Source organism: Hyperolius riggenbachi, chromosome 10, assembly GCF_040937935.1.
Source record: "Hyperolius riggenbachi isolate aHypRig1 chromosome 10, aHypRig1.pri, whole genome shotgun sequence".
Taxonomy (NCBI): domain Eukaryota; kingdom Metazoa; phylum Chordata; class Amphibia; order Anura; family Hyperoliidae; genus Hyperolius; species Hyperolius riggenbachi.
In genome coordinates, this window is record NC_090655.1 from 120638059 (window position 1) to 120658929 (window position 20871).

The 20871-nt window shown below is 40.0% G+C and overlaps 1 protein-coding gene across 7 annotated transcripts in view; it reads right to left on the reverse strand.

The window, feature by feature from the left end:
- The window catches only part of NPFFR1 (neuropeptide FF receptor 1), a 660400-nt gene that overhangs the window by 24963 nt on the left and 614566 nt on the right, over positions 1–20871 (reverse strand). For 6 of the 7 annotated variants that reach the window (XM_068257825.1, XM_068257824.1, XM_068257826.1 and 3 more), the window contains one exon: positions 15313–16240. In XM_068257825.1, coding sequence (XP_068113926.1) covers positions 15352–16240 — 889 coding nt within the window. In that variant the 3' untranslated portion in view covers positions 15313–15351. Of the gene's footprint in view, positions 1–15312; positions 16241–20871 lie in introns of those variants that run through there. The other variant, XM_068257827.1, reaches the window with a different exon arrangement.

Below are 20871 nucleotides of genomic sequence, written 5' to 3' on the forward strand. Positions count from 1 at the left end.
TTACTGTTGCACCAAACACTCTTATCACTCAGGTGTCCAGAGATTAGAGATATATCTGATTATCGGTGATACTGCAGATCATCAATAATCGGGTATATATCTGCATTCTCGGTGATACTGCAGATCACCGGTAATCAGATCCTCTCGGTGTTACACCGATCGTTACATTTAGACCTCGAATTCTTAAGTCTTAACTCACCAAAATATATCAGAATAAAGGCCTGGTAGACATTCTGCATATAAATAAAAGACTGGAACACAAATTTGCTGAAATAATTAAACTTATCAATAAACTGAAAAAAATAGCAAAACTGTACAAATAAGGCAGCAAACAGATAATTATACACTATGTACATACATATCAGAATCAGAATCATTTTATTTCGCCAAGCATGACAGGGTCATGCCTGGAATTGGATTTGGCACATACAGAGCTCAGCAACAAACATGGCAGTGGTGCAGTATACAGGAGACATACATGATAACACAATTAACCAGATAATACAGTTGCATTTAACAAAAAAAAAATAAAAATACTTAGTACACCTCCCCTGTATGATAAGTTGTAAAGTAGAGAGCAGCACAGAGTCCAACATTGCAGTCAGGGCAGTAGATGCGTGACTCCTTTCTGACTTTTTTGACCCTCTCATCAGCCTTGGAGCAGCAAACCACACATGTCCTGGTTGGTGTGGGTTTTTTTGGCAGTGGGAGGTATGTGCTCTGGGAAGTGACGACCAATGATTAGCTCCGGGTTAACGACATAGGAGGCACGGCGCCCCATTCTGGCATCTGCTGCAGTCTGGTACCTCAAGCAGATACACTCACACATCCTTCATATGTAATCCGCTTGTGTAATTGACCTTTCACTGCGCTGCTTGAAAAGTACATAAGAATTCCACAGACTCTGCTCCAGAAGATGCCGGAATATCTTTTTGTAGTACTTCTTCTGTTGCTTGCGGACTGCGGGAGAAAAGGTCACTGCTTGGTCCGCTCTGTCCACTCCACCCATTGTTAGGTTGTAGTCCACCACAACCTGCGGCTTCTGAATTTCTTTTCCTCCTCTTGTTCTGGTGGGGACAGTGGAGGTGTCATGGACCGTGGAAAGGAGACAAACGTCTTTTTTATCCCACCAGCGGAGAGCCAGCATCTTCCCCTTCTGCCAAGCAGCTATGTCCCCAGGTTTCAATTTCTGTTTCCCAAAAGATGTTGGCATCTCCTGCCTGTTCGGCCTAACTATGCCGTAGGCATCAGTGCGATGCTTTATAAGGATCTCAAAGAGTTCCGAGGAGGAATAAAAATTGTCCGTGGTGACACAATATCCCTTGTCCAGTAACGGCTCAGCAAGTGATAAAACTGAACTTGTCGCTACTCCATAGTCGCTGAACCGGGGATTGAACTTTGTTCCCTTTCCGGTGTACAAAACTGTGTTCCAGATGTACCCGGTTGAAGACTCACACAGCATGTAAGCTTTTATACCAAAGCAGGCCTGCTTAGAAGCTATAAATTGCAGCCAGATTAGCCTCCCCTTGTAAGCCATCAGACTCTCATCCACGGATATATCCCACTCTGGAACATAAGTGGTCCTGAAGTTGTCCACCACCATCTCGTACACTTCCCAGATTTTTTTCAGTTTGGGAGCAGGGTGAGTGGATCCCTTAAAGGTGTCGTTATTGGCAAAGTGGAGAAATTTCATGATGAGTGAAAACCGGTACTCGCCGTACCAAAGAACGGGGTATCTATCATTTTGTTGGTGGTCCAATACCACTTCTGCAGGGGCTTTCCCACCACTCCCTGCAGAATTATAAGGCCCAAAAATAGCCATATATCTTCTTTGGTGACAGGCTCCCAGGTCCTGCTTCTTGAAAAGGGGCGTCGTGGAGCAGTTGTTGGGTGGCATACCGGTTTGTCTCCTCCACAATCTTCTTAATAATGGCCTCATCAAAGAAGAGCTGCAGGTAGGCTAGGGGGTTGTATTCCCACACTTTCTTCAGCCTAGGCTCCCAAGTAAAAGGAAAAGGGGGGGGGGCGGTGCCGGTGGCTGAGAAAGGTCAATGTCTTCAACTCCACCAGCGATTCCGCAGCGAGACGCCTTCTGGAAGCTGACGCCATAGCAAACTACAGGTAGACAGAGGTCAGTGAAAACGGCAAGCAGAGAGTTATCAATTCCACGCAGAGGTCGGTAGAGGCAGCAGGAAGAGTAGTCAAAATCCAGGTGAAATTCGGCACACAGTAAATCAATCGAAGTCCAGGCAAAATCCATGCAGGGAGAAGGCAGAGAGAATAGTAAAAAATCCAGGCAAAAATGAGTTACAGGTATCCAATAATCAGCTGTAAACTCACAGATCAAAGCACAGCAGCCACGGTCTCCAGAGAGCAAATGGCAACATTGAATTGAATACAAACTTAGTATTCAATGCAATGCTACTTGAGGCCAATCAGATCATTTGTACTTGTTTTTTTTTATTTTTCTCCCTCCCTCCCTACCCCATGTGGCCAATAAGATCAGTTGTACTTATTTTATAGCTTATTTTACCTCTCTCCCTCCCGACCCCATGTGGCCAATCAGAATCTTTTTTTTTATTTTTCTTTCTCCCTCCTTCCTCCATGACCCCACGCCACCCCCGACGTCATGCCGCACTTCTGCTCCATGTAACCGATTGGCCGCCGGGTCCCCGGAAGATCAAAGAGGTAATGGGGACTCTGGCGGCTGGGAGGGAGAAGCCTGGGTCCCACTGTGCAGCGCTGATCGCATGCGGGACCCAGAAAGACAGTGCACGCGGTGTTTCTAGCCAGCCCGACCTGTGTTCGGGCTTACCACTTTCAGCACACAGAGCGGAGCCCGAACACAGGTCGGGCTTACCGCCAGGGGGGTTAAAATACATGTAAAACACATATACATAAGAAGTACATTTCTTCCAAATGAGCTATAAACTATTTTTCTCCCATGTTGCTGTGACTTACAGTGGGGAGTAGAAATCTGACAGAATTGACAGGTTTTGGACTAGCCTATCTCCTCATGGTTTTTTTTAGGGTTTTACTTATTTTCAAAAGCATTTAGTGAATGGCAGTTTCTCCATCCAACTGCCACGTGAGCAGTGAGGCTGGCCAGCATCATTGTATAAATCCTTTTCACTGAATGTCTTTATAAGGAATAAAAGCCTTGCTGAGAATCCCCCATGAAGAGATGGACTAGTCCAAATCTGTCGGTTCGGTCATATTTCTACGACCTACTGTAAGTGACAGCAACATAGAGAAAAGAATAGAAAAGTAATTTATGGCTCAATTTGCTCTGGAAGAAACCTACTTCTTATCTGTATATGTTTACATGTATTTTCAATTTTACAATTTTTCGCGATAGTGGTCCAGAATTATATGGGTAAAGTATTGTGCACAATGGGAAGGGCATAATGCATTGCGTGTAATGTATTGCATTTTTCTCTACTTATCATGCGGTAAATCTTTACACATGCATAATGCAGTTTCTAGCATACACACCCTAGTGACTGAGAAGATTACCTGCTTTACTGTGGCTAAGGGGTCCGGGGCTGCTGTACACACGCACTGTATTCTTGGCAAAGGTGGTCGTTTTCCGTCTCTAGCGTATGTATGTATGTATGGGGACATTCACCTGCTTTGTATTTGAGCAACTAACTGTTTGAGCTTGGCTCATTCTGTGGCTGGTTGACTTACCGTGAATAGGATTTAAGTGAGGAGTTACAGAGCAAGGGTTAGAAAGAGAAAAGCTATACTAAAGATAAGGTAATTCATTCTTATGCAGTGCATGATAATCCCCAGACAATTGACAGAAGTTGGACATGCCATAGAAATAAATGCTTTGTGTGACATGTCTGAGGCAATGGACACAACAGAGACTCTAGGAGCAAGTGTTCTGTGCCATGGACATTCCAGCGCATCCACTGTCAGCATACACGGCACAAATGCCAAATAGTGGGAACCAAGCCTAATTCATCTTTGTAAATTGAAAGAGCCTGAAATCCATCTATTTAAGCTCATTCTAGACAAGCAGGTTAAAGCGGCAACCGATAAAGCTGTCAAAATGCCAATGTGTGGCAGCACAGCAAAGAGATACAGTATTTCTACTGGGGCACATTAAATACTTTTTCAGTGTCATGTGTCATGACTTCTGTGTATAGAGTTTGTGAAGTCATAAGTTATACTGACTGCTATTTTGTGAAGTCATAAGTTATACTGACTTCTATTGACTTGGCCAGTATAAATCTTGATTGATGTGGACACATGATTTCATTGGTTACAACAAAGTATAAACAGTGTAAAGACAGAAAAAGACAGAAGCAAAGTATGCATTTAAAATTCAAGCTTTACCGCGATCATCCACAGTCAGGACAGACTTTCATTCTTAAGAATGTTTGGGTGGATAGATCAAAATAAGGACAAGGATAATTTGAGATACACCGGTGCAAAACAGGTGCAAATGCAAGAGTGCAACAGTTACTTAGCATGACCGATCCTTGATTTTGGTATTTGCTGTACTTTTGCACAACTATTACTCCAATTTTCATTGCAGTAGTTTTGATAAATCTTCTCCCTTGACTGATAATGTAGTGTTGCTGTAAATCAGAGATGACAGTACATAAAAATGTATCTACATTGTGGGTCAGTTAGTTCAATTTGTACATTTTTAAAAATACATATTGAGATGAAGAGCCCTATGTGAAATAGTATTGGCATCTAATCCATGGATGACGCAGGGCCACAGAACCATTGCATGCAAGTAGAGATGTGACAAAATGGTCAGGTGGAGAACACCACCCATGGAACATTTGTGTCTGCCTCATCCTGTCCTCATCTGTGGCTAAACCCTTTCATTAACACATTGGCCTCAATTCACTAAGGTTATCTCCTGTCTTTAATAACTCTTCTGAGCTGTTTTACAGTTATCACCATGGTGATATAATTGTGATAACTATAAAAACAGCTCAGAAGAGTTATTAAAGACAGGAGTGAATTGAGGCCAAAGTCTTTACATTTATTATGAATTTTCATAATCCCCATTAATAATTAGTTATTACTTTTTAATGAGCATATTTATTCATGTACCCCTACCTTTCGTGTGCCTACCTCTCCCTCTAGATTGTAAGCCTTTGGGCAAAGTCCTCCTCCTTTTGTATCCTACATGATCATGCACCTCCATTACTGTGCACCCATGCTATGCATTTGAGTGAACCTAACTTGCCTAATCTCCATGCTCCCCTCCAGTGACTGGCTAAGCATTACCTTATACTCATACTGTGCTGTGTGATCTGGTTTTTCTTGTATTCCTGTATTGTCATTTTGCTGAATGTCACCCCTAAATATTGTCTGTAACCTAAATTAATGTCCAGTGCTGCGTAATATATTGGCGCTTTATAAATACAATAAATAAATGTATTCATTTGATCACATTTGCACCTTGATTGCCAGATTTCACATTCTTGGGTCAGTATTACACCTCTCTTGGATTAATTGATTCGAACTGCCAGGATTCATTTAGTGGGTTAGGTGGTTCATCATACATGTTTGCAGAATGGTAATTTTTCGGTGCTCTGTGTACCTTTTTAGCTGGTTTTAATTGTTTGTAACTAATTGTGACTATTGTGATTGACTAAACATTTAAACTTTTGCATTATTAGCTGGTGGTGCAGCCAACGTGTCGACTTTTCAACAGATTGATATAATGGGACAGGAGCAACAAACCCTGCAGAACTTCCTTGGAACAAAAGATTGGATAGAAAAGCAACATTGTACTTGTGTGGAAATTATTCTGTCATTCCCATATATTTGATTACTGATCATGAAATCATTTGCTATGGTCTTATTTAGTTATTAACAGCTTTAAAAAGTGAAAGAAACAGGAGTTTTATTCAACAAGACAACATGAATACAGCAGAGGACAAGTAAATACAGCATATAACATAAAAAACGTTAAGGACAACATGAACATAACCCCTGCTCTTCACTGAAACAAATTAATGGGAGCTTTGGTCCAAGCGGTAAAATTGAGGCTGGCAGGTATTTAAGGTCTGGTAAAAATAAATAAAAGTAGCAGTGCTCATTCTTAAATCTCTAGACAGTCCACCTTGGGGTTAAGGACTTAACAGTAAAATAGTGTGTCTGAGCTTTAACTGTTGTGCTACAAAAAGAGAGATAAAGCAAGCAAGAGAAATATTTAGTTTACAATGGAATAAATGCAGACCAGAGCAGAGTGCCACCTTAATCACAGAGCATCATCTATTAGTGAAGATAGGTCACTACCACGTTGCATATTACAAACCCGAAAAAAAACAAACAAATCCTGTATTTCTTGAATTAGTATGTACAGATCTAGAGGCATTGTTTGTGGAGACAAAGGCCCCTTTTACACTGACTACATGCGTTGTACAAAAAATGCTGCATCCCATCACAGGATCAGTGATAGCCATATGGGGCTATCACAGTGATTGCAGGCGCTGTGGTGCAGTGGGTCAGCGGGCATCTTGCATATAAACCCCAGAACTGAGGAATACTTTCAATAAAAAGTATGCCTCACTGATTTGGTCACAACGCAGTGGTACTGCGTGGTGCAACTTTTCGGAACCATTGCGGTGCGATTGTATAACAATTGCACCACAACAGTATGAAAGGGGCCTTTAAGTTGAGATTCCATTGAAATTAAAACGCATCTCAGACCTATCAAAGAAGAGAGCCTTGCTGGACTGTCAGTTAAAGATCATGGCATATTTTGTTCAGAGTTTTTGAGTTTGTGCAGCAGTTTACCCTCTGCAAATTTTCCTATGAACTTTCGGAATCGGATCTAAGCTCCAAAATGAGAGTCTACAGATAATGTGACATTATCAGAGACAACATCCTCCTCTTCTTGCACCAAGCACACATATACTTGTAAGTTAATTAAGAAATTGTTTAATAAAGGTGTGTTCTGGAGGGGAAGAGAGCGAGGGGAGGTTCACTTGAATGAATTTGGTGTGCATGTTCAATCAAATATGCATGTTTAAATGTCTCTTCTCCTACTATACTGATGATTCTCCATATCATTTTAATTTGTTCTAGTTTTGTAGATAGATTACAGGAAGGGGCTGCATGCTTTTACCTCCTTGATAGATACATTGTCCATTTGAATCCATGACAGGAAAAGAGTTGGATGTCTTGTTAGACTGTTATGGGCACCTTTAAACTAATATTGTCTTCTGACATTCACATTGGGGTGCCTCCTCCGCCACAGTATAATCTGTAGGTCTGTCCATAGAAAAAAGCAAGTAACAGAGTTTTATGCTCACAAAGGTCATTGTAAAGTCTGGGGAATGGATTCCTATACAAAAAAGTTTACCGTATGTACTCGCATATAAGCCGAGTAACCGATTCGTGTAGAAGCAAAGGTACCCACTTTTACCTCAGAAACCAGGAAAAAGTGATTGACTCACGTATAATCATCCTCCCCAGTATATCCCCCTCCACAGCAATCAGATGTGCCCCCAGTACAAGTCAGCCCTCTCCCCATAGCCAGATGTGCCCCAAGGATGATACAGCTGTGTCTCAAGATGCCACTAGATCGGGTCATAGATATGAGACACAGCGACTGCCACACAGGAAGAATATCCAATTATGCTGACACATTGCTGGCACACTCCACTCCACAAGCCAGGGGAAACAGGTAGTCTTGAGCAGCGCACTCTGCGCAACATGTTGCAGGGGATGGAGGGCACGGACACAGCAGGGAGTCAGCTGGCAAGAGGAAGATCACTAGTGCATGATCATTACATTCCTCTGCCAGTAACAAAACTTGCTCCACCATTAGTTATGCTCCACTGACACGCATATAAGCCGAGGGGGGTAACTTTTCAGCACATTTTTTGTGCTGAAAAATTAGGCTTATACGTGAGTATATAAGGTATGTGGTATCTGCACATTATTGAGAAACACTGTATTAGACAAGTCAGCCCATAAAGTGTTGCCAGATTTTGGAAAAGCCACTCTATGTGGAAATCCATGAAACAGTGGCTGTTAGTAGAACACCCTCCAACACAGTGTTTCTCAAGATTATTACAGCAGGCACCCCTTTATGGATGATAGTGCTCCTGTTGGTACACATACAGAATATTGATGTGTATAAAGGGTGCTCCATAACATTTCTAAGTATTTACTATATGTTTTAGTTAGGTAAAACATTTTTTTTCAGGTCTGTTTTTTCTTTCACACCTTAATTTGTACTATATTGAATTGACTTTGGTTAGTTCAAGTACCTCCTGAATCCAGCTGAAGTACTCTCTGAGGTATGCATACCTGGCATTGATAACCTACACACAAGAAAGTGGAGCTATGCTCATGCCGCTTAGGGAACAAGACTTTAAAGGGGAAATCAGGTGCTGAGGGAAGTAGTCAATTTACATACAGTCATTAACCAATAGTCAATTTACATACAGTCATGTGGGCAGCACGGTGGCGTGTGGGCAGCACAGTGGCGTAGTAGTTAGCGCTCTTGCCTTGCATCGCTGGGTCCCCGGTTCGAATCCCAGCCAGGTCCACATCTGCAAGGAGTTTGTATGTTCTCCCCGTGTCTGTGTGGGTTTCCTCCGGGTACTCAGTTTTCCTCCCACATCCCAAAAACATACAGATAAGTTAATTGACTTCCCCCTAAAATTGGCCCTAGACTAAAGTATACATGCACTACACAATACATACATAGACATATGACTATAGTAGGGACTAGATTAAGAGCTCCTTTGAGGGACAGTTTGTGACAAGACTATATATATATATATATACTCTGTACAGTGCTGCGGAAGATGTCGACACTATATAAATATTAAATAATAATAATAATAAAATAATAATAATAATTAACCCTCCGCACTCAAGACACTCACAGCAAGTTGGAACACTAGTAGCAATAAAAGCAATCAGGTTGCAAATTGTGTTCTGTTGTAGAAATAGCTTAGTATAGACATTAGCTTCCAAAATTGGTTGCATGCAACAGCATTCTCTACTAGACCCTTTCACCAGCATTAAGGTTTCCTTGTCAGAAAGGGTCCCTACGCTACCTATACCAGTCAGCAAGCAGCAAACATTTCATGCTCTTAAACCTGAGATTCCCACTGAGGCTTCTCAAGTATCTACCATTCTAGAGAACACATGCAGGCACAAAAATCAGTCAAAAATTTCCAGGGGGTGACAAACTATACTACTTACACTATCAACCATTTCGCATTCCGGGGGTTTCCCCCTTTATTATTCCTTACAATTTGGGCATTTCAGCTGTCACTATTAATACAGCAATAATTGTTTTACTACCATGCAATAAAAGTGAGAAACATATAGTTTTTTTCAGGACAAGCTAGGCTTTCCCTGGGTAATAATTATCCAAAAATCCAAGAATTATTTAATTTTATAGGCATTTTATAGGAGCAAAATAGGTGTAAATGCAGAAAATACACTTTTTTCATATGTCACCCCTTGTAACTTTCACATGACAAGTTCCACATTTATCAATCACTTCAAAATATATCATTTGTATTTTTCTAGTTAAAATGATACCCTACATGCCATAATTCATAACTAGTTGGGAATGTAGTGTACCGTTATCGCCAGCCTGCGTGTCTGTAGCGATTGGATACGATCGCTATGGCACACAGTTTGGGGACCCCAGTGCTGTATAGATACATTGCTAGGCAACAGCACAGTAATGCGCCTGTACAGTGTTGGGTCCCTGAATCATCACCCTAGCGATTGCAGCTGATTGCTACTGGGTGGCAGCCATTACAGGTGTCCACTGGTCTTAAAGGGGCCCATACACTGGTCAATTTCAGCCATCGATCAGAAATCGATTCTTTCAAAACTAGTTTGCAACCGATTTCGATGGGTTTGATCTATCTGACAGAATGGAAAATCTAGGTCGATCGGCTGCTGGTAGCAGATCCATGGCCCATAGAGTTGCATTGGATCTAATGGACTAATAATTTAATTCTGAAATCTATTGGAAGTCTGTTCCTAGTGTGTGGCACACATCAGATAGATTCCTGTTAGATGCCTGTCAAGTCTAATCTGACAGGAATCTATCTGATGTGTGCCACACACTAGGAACAGATTTCCAATAGATTTCAGAATAAAATCTATTGAAAATCGATCTAAATGCATTATTGGACCTTCAGATCCAAAGCAACTCTATGGGCCATCGAGCGACCTAGGTCTTCCATCCTGTCAGATAGATCAAACCGATCAAAATCGATTGAAACTGGCCGCAAATTGATCAACCAATCGAATTCTGAAATCGACCAGTGTATGGGCCCATTTGTTGCTTTACCTGGGTGGGGGGGGGGGGGGGGCACTTTATTATTTAAGGTTTAATACTTTGTTTAAACTTTTTATTGTTGTTTTCATGAATGAGCGCTGCTATTAGCAGCAGTCCTTCACTTTTAAATGAGTGCAAACACGTGCACGAGCATATGCACTCCTGGGAACAATAGGGGCAAGCAGAGGTACATGCAGGAGCACGCGAGCAAGCGCACGGCGCCAACGTAACTGGAGGACATGAATTCCACGGCCAGGAATGCACAGGAGGGACAGTTAGGACTTGAAATTCACGTCCATAACTGTTAAGAGGTTAAATAGATGGGCTGTACTGGCAAAAGGAACAAAAGAGCTACAGCCTTCAGCCAGAGTACAATAGCTGCTAAAACATACACACTAGAAGGGGAGCTATGCTCATCCAACTTAGAGACCAAGATTTAAAAGGGGAAAGCAGGTGCTGAGATGAGTGGTCAATTTACATACAAACACTCCCCTCTGCATACTACTGTGTATAGTAAGTGAGAAAGCTGAATGTCAGTTGTTATTTAGACAGCTAAGTCTAGGCTTTGAGGTTGGGTTGAGGGAACCATCAACGGTTAGGTGGGGGTGAGGGATAGAGTTTTCAGAAATAAAACTTCATTTTCTTCATCAGAATCAGTGTGCTGAGTTCACAAGTTCATGTTACACTAACTTGTTGACACTAATACTAAATGTGTCACAAAACTACTCTGAGAAATTAAAAAAGTATATCTATGTTACAAGACAATGTAGAAATGTTCTGCTTTTACATAATATACAGGCCTGCATTTTTGCTCCCGCACTATCCTATCCATAACACCTAAACTTTAATAATAGCATAAGAGGTTAGTATGTCCTTAAGGCTAATCGGGTGTGTAGTAGCTCTTTTCATAAAATGGGAATGCAGTATAGATTTTCTTCAGACAAAGGGTGGTAGAGAAGCAATATTTCAGGATTCATCACATTTCCTTTAAAATCCAATTAGCCAAATAAAGATCTTCATGTGATTTACCTCCCAGACGCTGCCACAGTTTAAAACTAACAAATACATTTTGTACAGAAACTTAAGAATAGAATGACTTCACACAAGTCAGCTTTCAGAATGGAAAAATAAAGATTAGACTGTGGGAAATTGCTTTAGAACTGTGGGAAATTGATTTAGAAACTCTAATCTCAATATTTCCCAGTTGAGGAGTCTGGTACTGGGAAGGAGGAAAATATAGATTATGATAGGAATGAAGAAACAAAAAATGAAGGCCCAGTACGGTCTGCGCAGTACGCTCCTGGTGACATCAGCGGGAGCGAGGACACGAAAATGCAGGCGCAGTGGTTTTCAGACTTTAAAGTCTGAAATTCCAGAGGTGAACCGGAGGCGGGGACTGGAGCATTGGTGAGTGGCTGCGCGGGCACAGGATTTCTGTGGGGGACCATTAGAAGCCCCAAAAATCAATTAACCCTTCGCACTCTCACATGCAAATGTTCAAACAAATGCATTCACAGATTTACTCATCCAGGCACAACTGTTATCCCTACAGCTAAATTAAAAGCCAGGGTTTTAGTTCACAGAAGAATGCATTCTTATGCTTAGTCACCTATACTGCGTAGAAGTACCCAGGTAAACATAGGTGTCCTAACTCTGGCCCTGTAACATGCATAGTGCAGACATGCAAACACATTCATTGCATCAAACCTATCAATGGATTAGGAGCATACATCCCTGATGACGGCGCAAGGCCAAAACCGGTCCGAACTGGAGACTGGGCAACTTATATGAGATGGTTTTTGGATTTTAAATGTGTACTGGGTTACACTATAAGCTTTTAACTACTAAGGGTCCCTGTCAAAAGGACCCTGGAAGTAAGTCATTGTATATGTGATGTAGATTCAGCTTCTAATAAATGTTTATATGTTTCTTGGATGGAGAAGTGACCTTTCTCGATTTATTTCTGGTGATGGTCACTTTGGAAACATGTTCTTGAGCACTGTGGGGTTACTGCAGATGCCGATCTGAGTACCAAGCGCTGTGAATTTGTATGCATTTTTTCTTGGAACCGATTGTGGATGTGGTTGATCCTGAGCAGCTGGTGGAACATACACATGATAAAGATTGGATCAGCGCCAGTATATACTACAAAATAGTACTGTATGTAGCTACTATTCTTATGGAGGCAGCCACTATGGGGGATTCAGTTTCATATTGCATAGCTACCCTGTTATTTGAAGCACCATGTATAAAAGACATGCAAAGATAGAGCAGACTAGTGAGTACATAGTTCCCTTTCAGGATTGTATCTTCATACCACTGACAATAGTACAATAGTGACTGACAATAGTAGTAGTTTTTCAGTCCTTTGTGAGCCTGTTTCTCTTATTGTTTTCACTGGAACAGCTTCAGACACAGTGGACTACAACTGACAAAGTGTGAATGCAACTTTCTGTAAGGTCATTTCTTCTTGATGTTGGGCATCAAGTATTGGTTGATTTAGAGGCAATTGTTTGCATATTATGTGAATTGTGTTGTGTAGATTTCTAAGGTCCCTTTAAGGTCAGTTATACTTTAGAGTTTATGTATATGTTAGCAAAGTTGTCATTTTAATAAATATATGTATACAGTGGGTCCCTGAAAATAGGACAGGGTCTTATATTCATTTTTCTCCAAAAAATGTGTTAGGGCTTACTTTCAAGGGATGTCTTATTTTTATCTAAACAACAAGGTAGATTTATCCTTGAACAATAAAAAATGTTTCTGTTTTAAATTCAAGTTGTGTAATCTGTCTGTGTGTGGGCTGTGCACATCTATAAAGCTGTTCAATTCGGGTGCAGCCTGCATTTAGAAGTGCTGCCATCTCCTCCTATTGTAAAAATAAATAAATCTATATTTATCCAAATATAGTTCATATCATCACATTCTGGAACATCATACTGTCCAGATTCTGAATTCCATTCTTTTTTTATGATCTGTAAACTAGGGATTATTTTTAGAGTAGGGCTATAACAAGTAAAGCTTCCTCAAAATTCCTGAAAAATTATGCAAGGGCTTATTTTGAGGGTAAGTCTTATTTTCAGGGAAAAGGTATGATAAACTGTGATAGATTTGATGTTGTCTTTTTTTATTATTATTTGAACTACTAGGGTAGATATGTGTCTGACTTTTGTATGTTTAAGATTGGCTTCCATACAGTCTTTTCTATCAGGTCTACTACTATTTTTTATTTCTAGAAGGGAGTGATTGGTCCGAGGCTCTGCCTCTGACACAGCAGACCAGGGTTTGAATCTCGTCTCCTCGTGTTCAATAAGCCAGAGAGCATTCCCTAGTGGCTGCAGCTCTGGCCCTTTGAGTCCGCCAGGAGAAAAGTACAATATAAATGTTATTTGTCTTGTCTTGACTTCTCACAGCAGCAATTGTGTCTGGGTTAGAGTTGACTGACAGGTATAGATATTATTGAAAGAGTTAATTCAGCACTGAAGTCTTACACACATGGTGGATACATTAACATCCATACTAACCTGTTATGCTATTGTAACTGTTTTGAAATATATATAGCCCTGTAGTTGCTCTCTGTTTTAAAAAAAATTACACCTAACATTTTCTACATTTCCTCCTGATAGACAAGCCATATTTTCCTGATCAGAAAAAAAAACCTTTAAAATAGTTTCTGTTTCTTTTACAAGCAAATATGCAAAGATATGAAAGTAGATGTTTGCTAAAAAAAATGGCAGACTCAAAAAAACCTTTGTAGGAAGCCATGCAATATTATTTGATACTTTTAAACAGAATCACAGCCACGTTACAATTACAAATAACAGGAAATCTCTGAAATAAATAAACGTTTATAGTCAATTTAATACATTTAATAGCATAGCCTACATTGTTCTCTGTATAATAAAACACAGAGAATCAGCATATTCACTTTTAAAGGACATCCGAGGTGAAAATAAATTAATGACATAAATAATTATATCTAGCCTCCTTCTCCTAAAAATGACTTTTTAAGATATTCCACAGTTTTATTTTATATTTAAATCTACTTTTAAAATTGTCACTGTTTTGTTGTTTTTGTTCAATGACACATTCATTGAAGTATGCTAGAGCTAAAATCTATGAACTATTGACCATTTTTATCTCTTTCCTGCTTTCAGGAGCCATTTTCTGCTAGGAAAGTATTTTATAGTTGTAATTTCTTATCAGTGAGGTTCACTCACACTGTAGTCTGACCCAATCCTGACTCAGACAGGAACTGCCACTTACATACCTGATGTCTAAACTCTTTCAGGCAGAGAAAGAAAAATAAAAAGAACACAACATAGTTATTTGTGTGCTAGGCACTGTACATACACAGGTCTATCTCATCATGTCATATGTCACCTCGGGTATCCTTTAAGGATGAGCGAGATCAATTTCGTGAAAAGAATGAAATTGTTCTGGAGCATTCTAGGACGTGGGCGCACAGAGGATGTTAACTCACCTAAGCCACTGCCTCTTGCGTATGCGCTCCATGCTTTTCTCCATATTCTCCACACTTCCACCGTGACAGCGGAACTTTCGGTTTAGAATCCCAAAGTATGGGAAAGATGGAGAGGCAGCAGCTTAGGCGAGTTTCCTCCCACTGCGGGTATTGTGCTCCCGCACATTCAGAGACAATTTGGCATTATGCTAAATTAATTTTACTCATCCATATTCACTATCGCTTTCCCATATAAAGAGGATCTACTTCTGATCCTTTCATTGCCTAGATAATGCATAATTTTTTAGCTTAACATGTTTCATTCATAAGCAACACTGCAGTGTGTTTAGCAAGACACATAAACCACTATGATAATGGTGGATGAAAATCTCATCAAATGTTGATAGCTGATTGTCTTTTTTTTTTTTTTGCTTATATCCAAAGATATGCCAATTGTACTATATGCTGCTGTTGATAAAAACATATATTGTCTAATGCAACAAATCCAGTGAAATATTTTATCCTTTAAGAGCCCAAGCCGCCTCTTAATTTTATGCTGTCCGTTTGGTGTAGAATTAAAACATCCCTTTCATATATCCCATGCTGGAATGCTGACGGTATTATTGGAGCTTTTATTTTCTAATTCCTCAACCACCAACCCATGATGAGCAATTCTTCCACTTCTTAAAGAGAACATACCACTCTTGCCAGAGTTACTGTTGCAGCCATCTGAGCCTTGAGCCGAGTCACTGGGCTGTACTTCCACAAAGATCCTATTGCGTACTCCAAAGACAAACCCACTGTTCTTTCTCTCTGAATAGGTCTCATTATGTTCTGTTTTTAATGAGCAGAACTGTACTTTGAAGGCTTCCTGGAAACCTCTCCTAAAGTTTTCATTAAAATAACCATATATAATAGGATTGACGCTGCTGTTGAAGAAGGCCAGCCAATGGGCAAAGGGAAAAACATACACAGCAATTATATTCAGCTGAAAATCACTCAGATTTCCATAATCCGTGAGCAACATGAGGGTCCACAAGGGTAGCCAAGAGAGTGTGAAGAACAACGCCACCATAATCAACATGTTTATCACCCTTACTTTCCTCTTGGAAACTCTCCGGCCTTCATGTTCTTCAGATGCAGATCCTCGGATAGTAGCAGATGACTTGAAGAGCTTGAATGCAATGCGAGCATACATGATGACAATCAAAGTGAGAGGAGCCAAGTAAATGTGGGAAAAGAGGACAGTTGTGTATATTTTACGCATTTCTTTGTCTGGCCAGGCTTCCCAACAAGAGTAGAGAGGGTAGAAGTTATTGTAGTCATCCACCATGAAATGGTAATCATCCCTGGTCACAGTAAGAGTGACTGCTGATGGGCACATGATAATCAGAGCCAGAAGCCAGATGACAATGATGGTAAGTATAGCGTTCCTTAGAGTCAGCTTTTGTCTAAATGGATAAACAATACAACGGAACCTGTGAAGGCAGAAAAAAAGAGAGAAAATTAATGTTACTTCAACTAATGTAGAATAAAGAGACTGAGGCCGATCCAATTCACCTTTTGTCTTAAGTTTTCTCCTAGGAGATCAGTTTTCACCTTCTGTTTAAAATACATGAACATTAAACTAATATTTTTTCAGCATTCTGCAATTGAAAAAGTACAAAAAAGAAGGTGAAAAAGTACTGTTAAAATTATTCGGAGTATTTTCTTGCTTGCTGGTAGCTTAAAAGGTATTTTAAATGATAGGATAGGATGTGAAAATATCACCAAGGAGACAACTTGAAGATAAAGTAAATTGTATCAGCGCCAATATGTTTACATTTATCTAATTTTATTAAAATATAGTTTCACATAACCAAGTTTTTCATTGTTCCTAGCCTCTCTTGTAACATGTTTTAAAAGCAAAAAAAAAAAAAGAGCCATAATTCATCGTGGTGCCACTGGGGTTCTGTTATTTACCATATACGGTGTGACTCTGCTGGGTTACAGAGTCAATATTGGTTCAAGCACACGTCGATCCCAAGTGGGTGGGTGTTAGTAATTTGTGCATTCAAGCTATACTTTACATTTTAAAGCAGAAGAGGTATATATTATTCAATTTTAAAATATTTCTGACTGAAATGATTACGATAATCATGCATTTACATAGTTCTGACATATTCTGCAGCTCTTACGGGGTCCATAGTTATTAAAGGGAATCTGAAGTGAAAATAAACTTATGAGATAATGATTTGCATGTGTAGTACAGCTAAGAAATTAGTAGCACATACTGTATATAAGTCTCCTATTGTTTCCAGTACAGGAAGAGTTAAGAAACTTCACTTGTTATCTATGCAAAAGAGCTTCTATGAGCTCTCCGACTAATTTTGTCAGAGAGCAATGCTGTTTTCTGAAGCACTTATCTCAACCTGTCTCTCACTGTTTCTTGTTTATTTAAGGTTTTTCTGCCAGGAAGCTCAAAGCACAGTGAAGGAAAGAGGCGCCCTGGTGTAATAAAAGCGTCTAAAACCAGCTTAAAACAAAAGGTAATATGAGGTAGCTTACCTCAAATGACAAAATCTCTGTAATTCATACAAAAGATTTTTATTAGCACAGGCAACGCGTTTCGCGGTTCTCAGCCCGCTTCATCAGGCCAATAGCAGTGCCAAATAAAGAAAATCATTCAGCATAGGGAGCCTCCATATGCTGAATGCTTTTCTTTATTTGGCACTGCTATTGGCCTGATGAAGCGGGCTGAGACCCGCAAAACGTGTTGCCTGTGCTAATAAAAATCTTTTGTATAAATTACAGAGATTTCATCATTTGTGGTAAGCTACCTAATATTACCTTTTGTTTTTAAGCTGTTTTTAGATGCTTTCTTTACACCAGGGCGCCTCTTTCCTTCACTGTGCTAAGTATATACCCCCGAACACACCTTGTCCTAGGGGTGGTGATGGACCACTAGTGGAGCCCCCACAGTGGTTCCCATTCCCTTTTTTGACTAAGAGAGCGACCATCCTCTGGTTCTGGTGAGGACCACCCCCGAGTGGAGTCGGGTTTCTTGTCTCCACCTGCTTCCTGTGGTTGGTTGCCCCCAGCAACCTCCCTTTGTGAGGTTGCTGGGGTGCTTCTAATTCTTTTACTCCCATTGCGATTACTGACATATTGCACTACTGGGCTCCTGTTTTTTTTGTCTCCTGTACTTTTCTCTACAGGGTGGTGCACCACCCCTACTACAATTTTAGGAAGCTCAAAGGGTCATTAGCTCTGCTCTGTTTCATCATTGAAACTACAGAGTAATTTGTAAACTGCAAATATTAGAGAATGATGCAGTGTTATAGAAAAACAGCTAAACAAGTATAACTGAAAATAAAAATATGAGACTCTCATTTGCGACTAATGTTCTATTAATTATCTGTACTACACATACAATTCATTATATCACACTTTTTTTTCGCTTCAGTGTCACTTGGTTTTACCCAAATCAACTTTTGTTGGTCTAGCATCAGGAGAATCCCTTAAAGGGGTTCTGTGGAGTGCTGCAAAAAACAAAACGGACACTTACCTGGGGCTTCAATCAGCTGATAGAAGCCCCAGGTAAGTGTCAGTTTTTGTTTTTTTTGCAGCTCTGCCCAGAACCCCTTTAAAGGGAATCTGAGAAAGGGGATATACAGTATAAAAAAAGGATACATACCTGGGGCTTTCTCCAGCCCCCTCCAGGCAGATCGCTCCTCCTGCACCACCTGAATCCTCCACTATTCAACCTGCAAAGTCCGTAGGTCTGGGGCATAATGCGCATGCACAGCCTGGTTGTGCGAGTGCTCCCATCATGCTCCTGTCACTGGGAGCATTCTACTCTTGCATTGACGGGAGAGAATAGCGGAGGGAACAATAAGCCTGGAGGGGCTCAAGCCCCAGGTATGTATTTTATTTTTATATCCCCGTCTCTAATATTATACTTAACATACCTAATGTTACACTTATCACTTTAATGTTATAAAGACAAGGGCATCATCTTTGTATTAGCCCCTGAAAGGTATTCCCAGTGTAATAATCTACCATAATGGCAGTAAGTACATCACTAAAAAAAGAACGTAAGTCAACAACAAAACATTTGTAAAGTACTTTTCCCCCCACAGGACCAAAGTACATCATTTAATGTTATAAAGCCGGATACCTTAATGAGACTGCAGTGGTTAAACAAAGATAGGTAAAAGAGGTCATAAAATTGTCTGGCAGTGAACAAAAAACCCAAGTCAATATAGCATTCAGTTTGTGTTGTATAGAGCAAAATGTATTACATTTTTCAGTCATATTTCTTGTAAGAACCATAACATTCATATCTATAGTGCAGATTGAATGCTGGATAAAAGGGTGGACATGAAATATTTATTTTTCCTGTGTCCGTATTGTGTTTCTGTATAGTTTCATTTATATTTATAAATTCCTGTGACGGATCGTCATTGTAAGATCCATTGTTACATTTTGCATGCTATGTTGTACACCACATTTCTGGAAGAATGCCAGAATGATCCTGTAATGTTAAAGGTCCCTGTGGTTTGTGCAGCACTTGCTGATTGATTAATGTGATTGCACAGTTTGCAGTGAATACTCTTGCATGGTTTAGTTCCCTTGAGAATACAGTTATACTCAGAATTAATCTTTCCATTAATCAGTTTGTATCTACGGTTTTGTGGTGGTTTGAAGGCTAGAACTGGGGATTCTGAAAAGATTTAATTCAAAGTCTCATTCTCTTGAACAGTGAGCTGCAGCTCTTTAATTAGTTGCTTATACATTCTGTTAGTGGACTGTAAGTGACTACCAGTGGTATACATGTATTTACAATTTATACATGTTTTTTTAATACATGATTTGCAGAGCTTTTATCTCTATTCTAGTTGAAATTATTTTGCCAGCATGCTATGTTTATCTCTGTTGTATTCGTCAGACCATATATAGTTGTATCAGGTTAGGTGACTGGTTATGATGATTTCTCCAATGTATTGGAGTGAAATGGATGTTGTGAAAGTATCTGTATCTGTCAGTGGGGTTTCTGTATGCCGATATTGTTCTGAATAATACACAGGTATTTACATACAGTTTTTACATTAAGCAGACAATACACACATTCGAATTGATTTACAAAGCCGTGATAACTCTTATCACGGTCGCGCTAGCGTTTTGCACGCGCTATAACGTGCGTAACGGTTTTTACGCGCAATCACACATTTTTGCACGCATTCGCCATAGTCTAGTGGTCAGTCAGATCTCATTCAGCACCTTAAAAGGAATGCTTGGGTGACTTTTTTTTTTTCATTTTTATAAGGTTTAACCACTTTATGACAACCTGACTTATAAAAACGTCCTGCTAGAACCTCATAATGGGTCCAGGACGTTTTTATAAGTCAGACAGTGCTGCTGCCGCTGTGCAAGTGGGCGTGCGCACCTGCATTCCTGTGCACGTGCAACAAATGAAAAAAAAACTCACCAAAGAAAAAATACAACTTTGTTTCCAAATACTATATTGTCACCACACTTTGTACTAGGGACATAATTAAAATGTTGTGATAACCAGGACAAATAGGCAGATAAAATGTGTAGGTTTTATGTACAGTAGCAGTGTTTATATTAAAACTATAGGGGATGGAATTGGAGTTATAGTGTATTTTTTCATGTTTTCCTTGTTTTTCCCTTTAAAATGCATAGAAAATAAAGTAATTACTGAAAACTAATATCAACCCCAAAAAGCCTAATTGGTGGTGAAAAAAACAAGATATAGATCATTTTATTGTGATTAGTAGTGATTAAGCTATTGGCAAATAAAAGGGATGAGCACTGAAAGGGGAAAATCGCTCTTGTCCGTTAGGGTAAAAACCGCTTTGGGGTGAAGTGGTTAATAATTCGATTTTTGAAAACTAATCTTATTTAACCCTCCTGGCGGTATGAAAAATTCCGCCAGGAGGCAGCGCGGCAGTTTCTTTCTTTTTTTAAAATCATGTAGCGAGCCCAGGGCTCGCTACATGATAGCTCAGCGGCATCCCCCCGCCCTCTTCGATCAGGAAATCCCGTTCAAAGAACGTCGTGACGTCATTGGGAGTCCCGATCCACCCCTCGGCGCTGCCTGGCA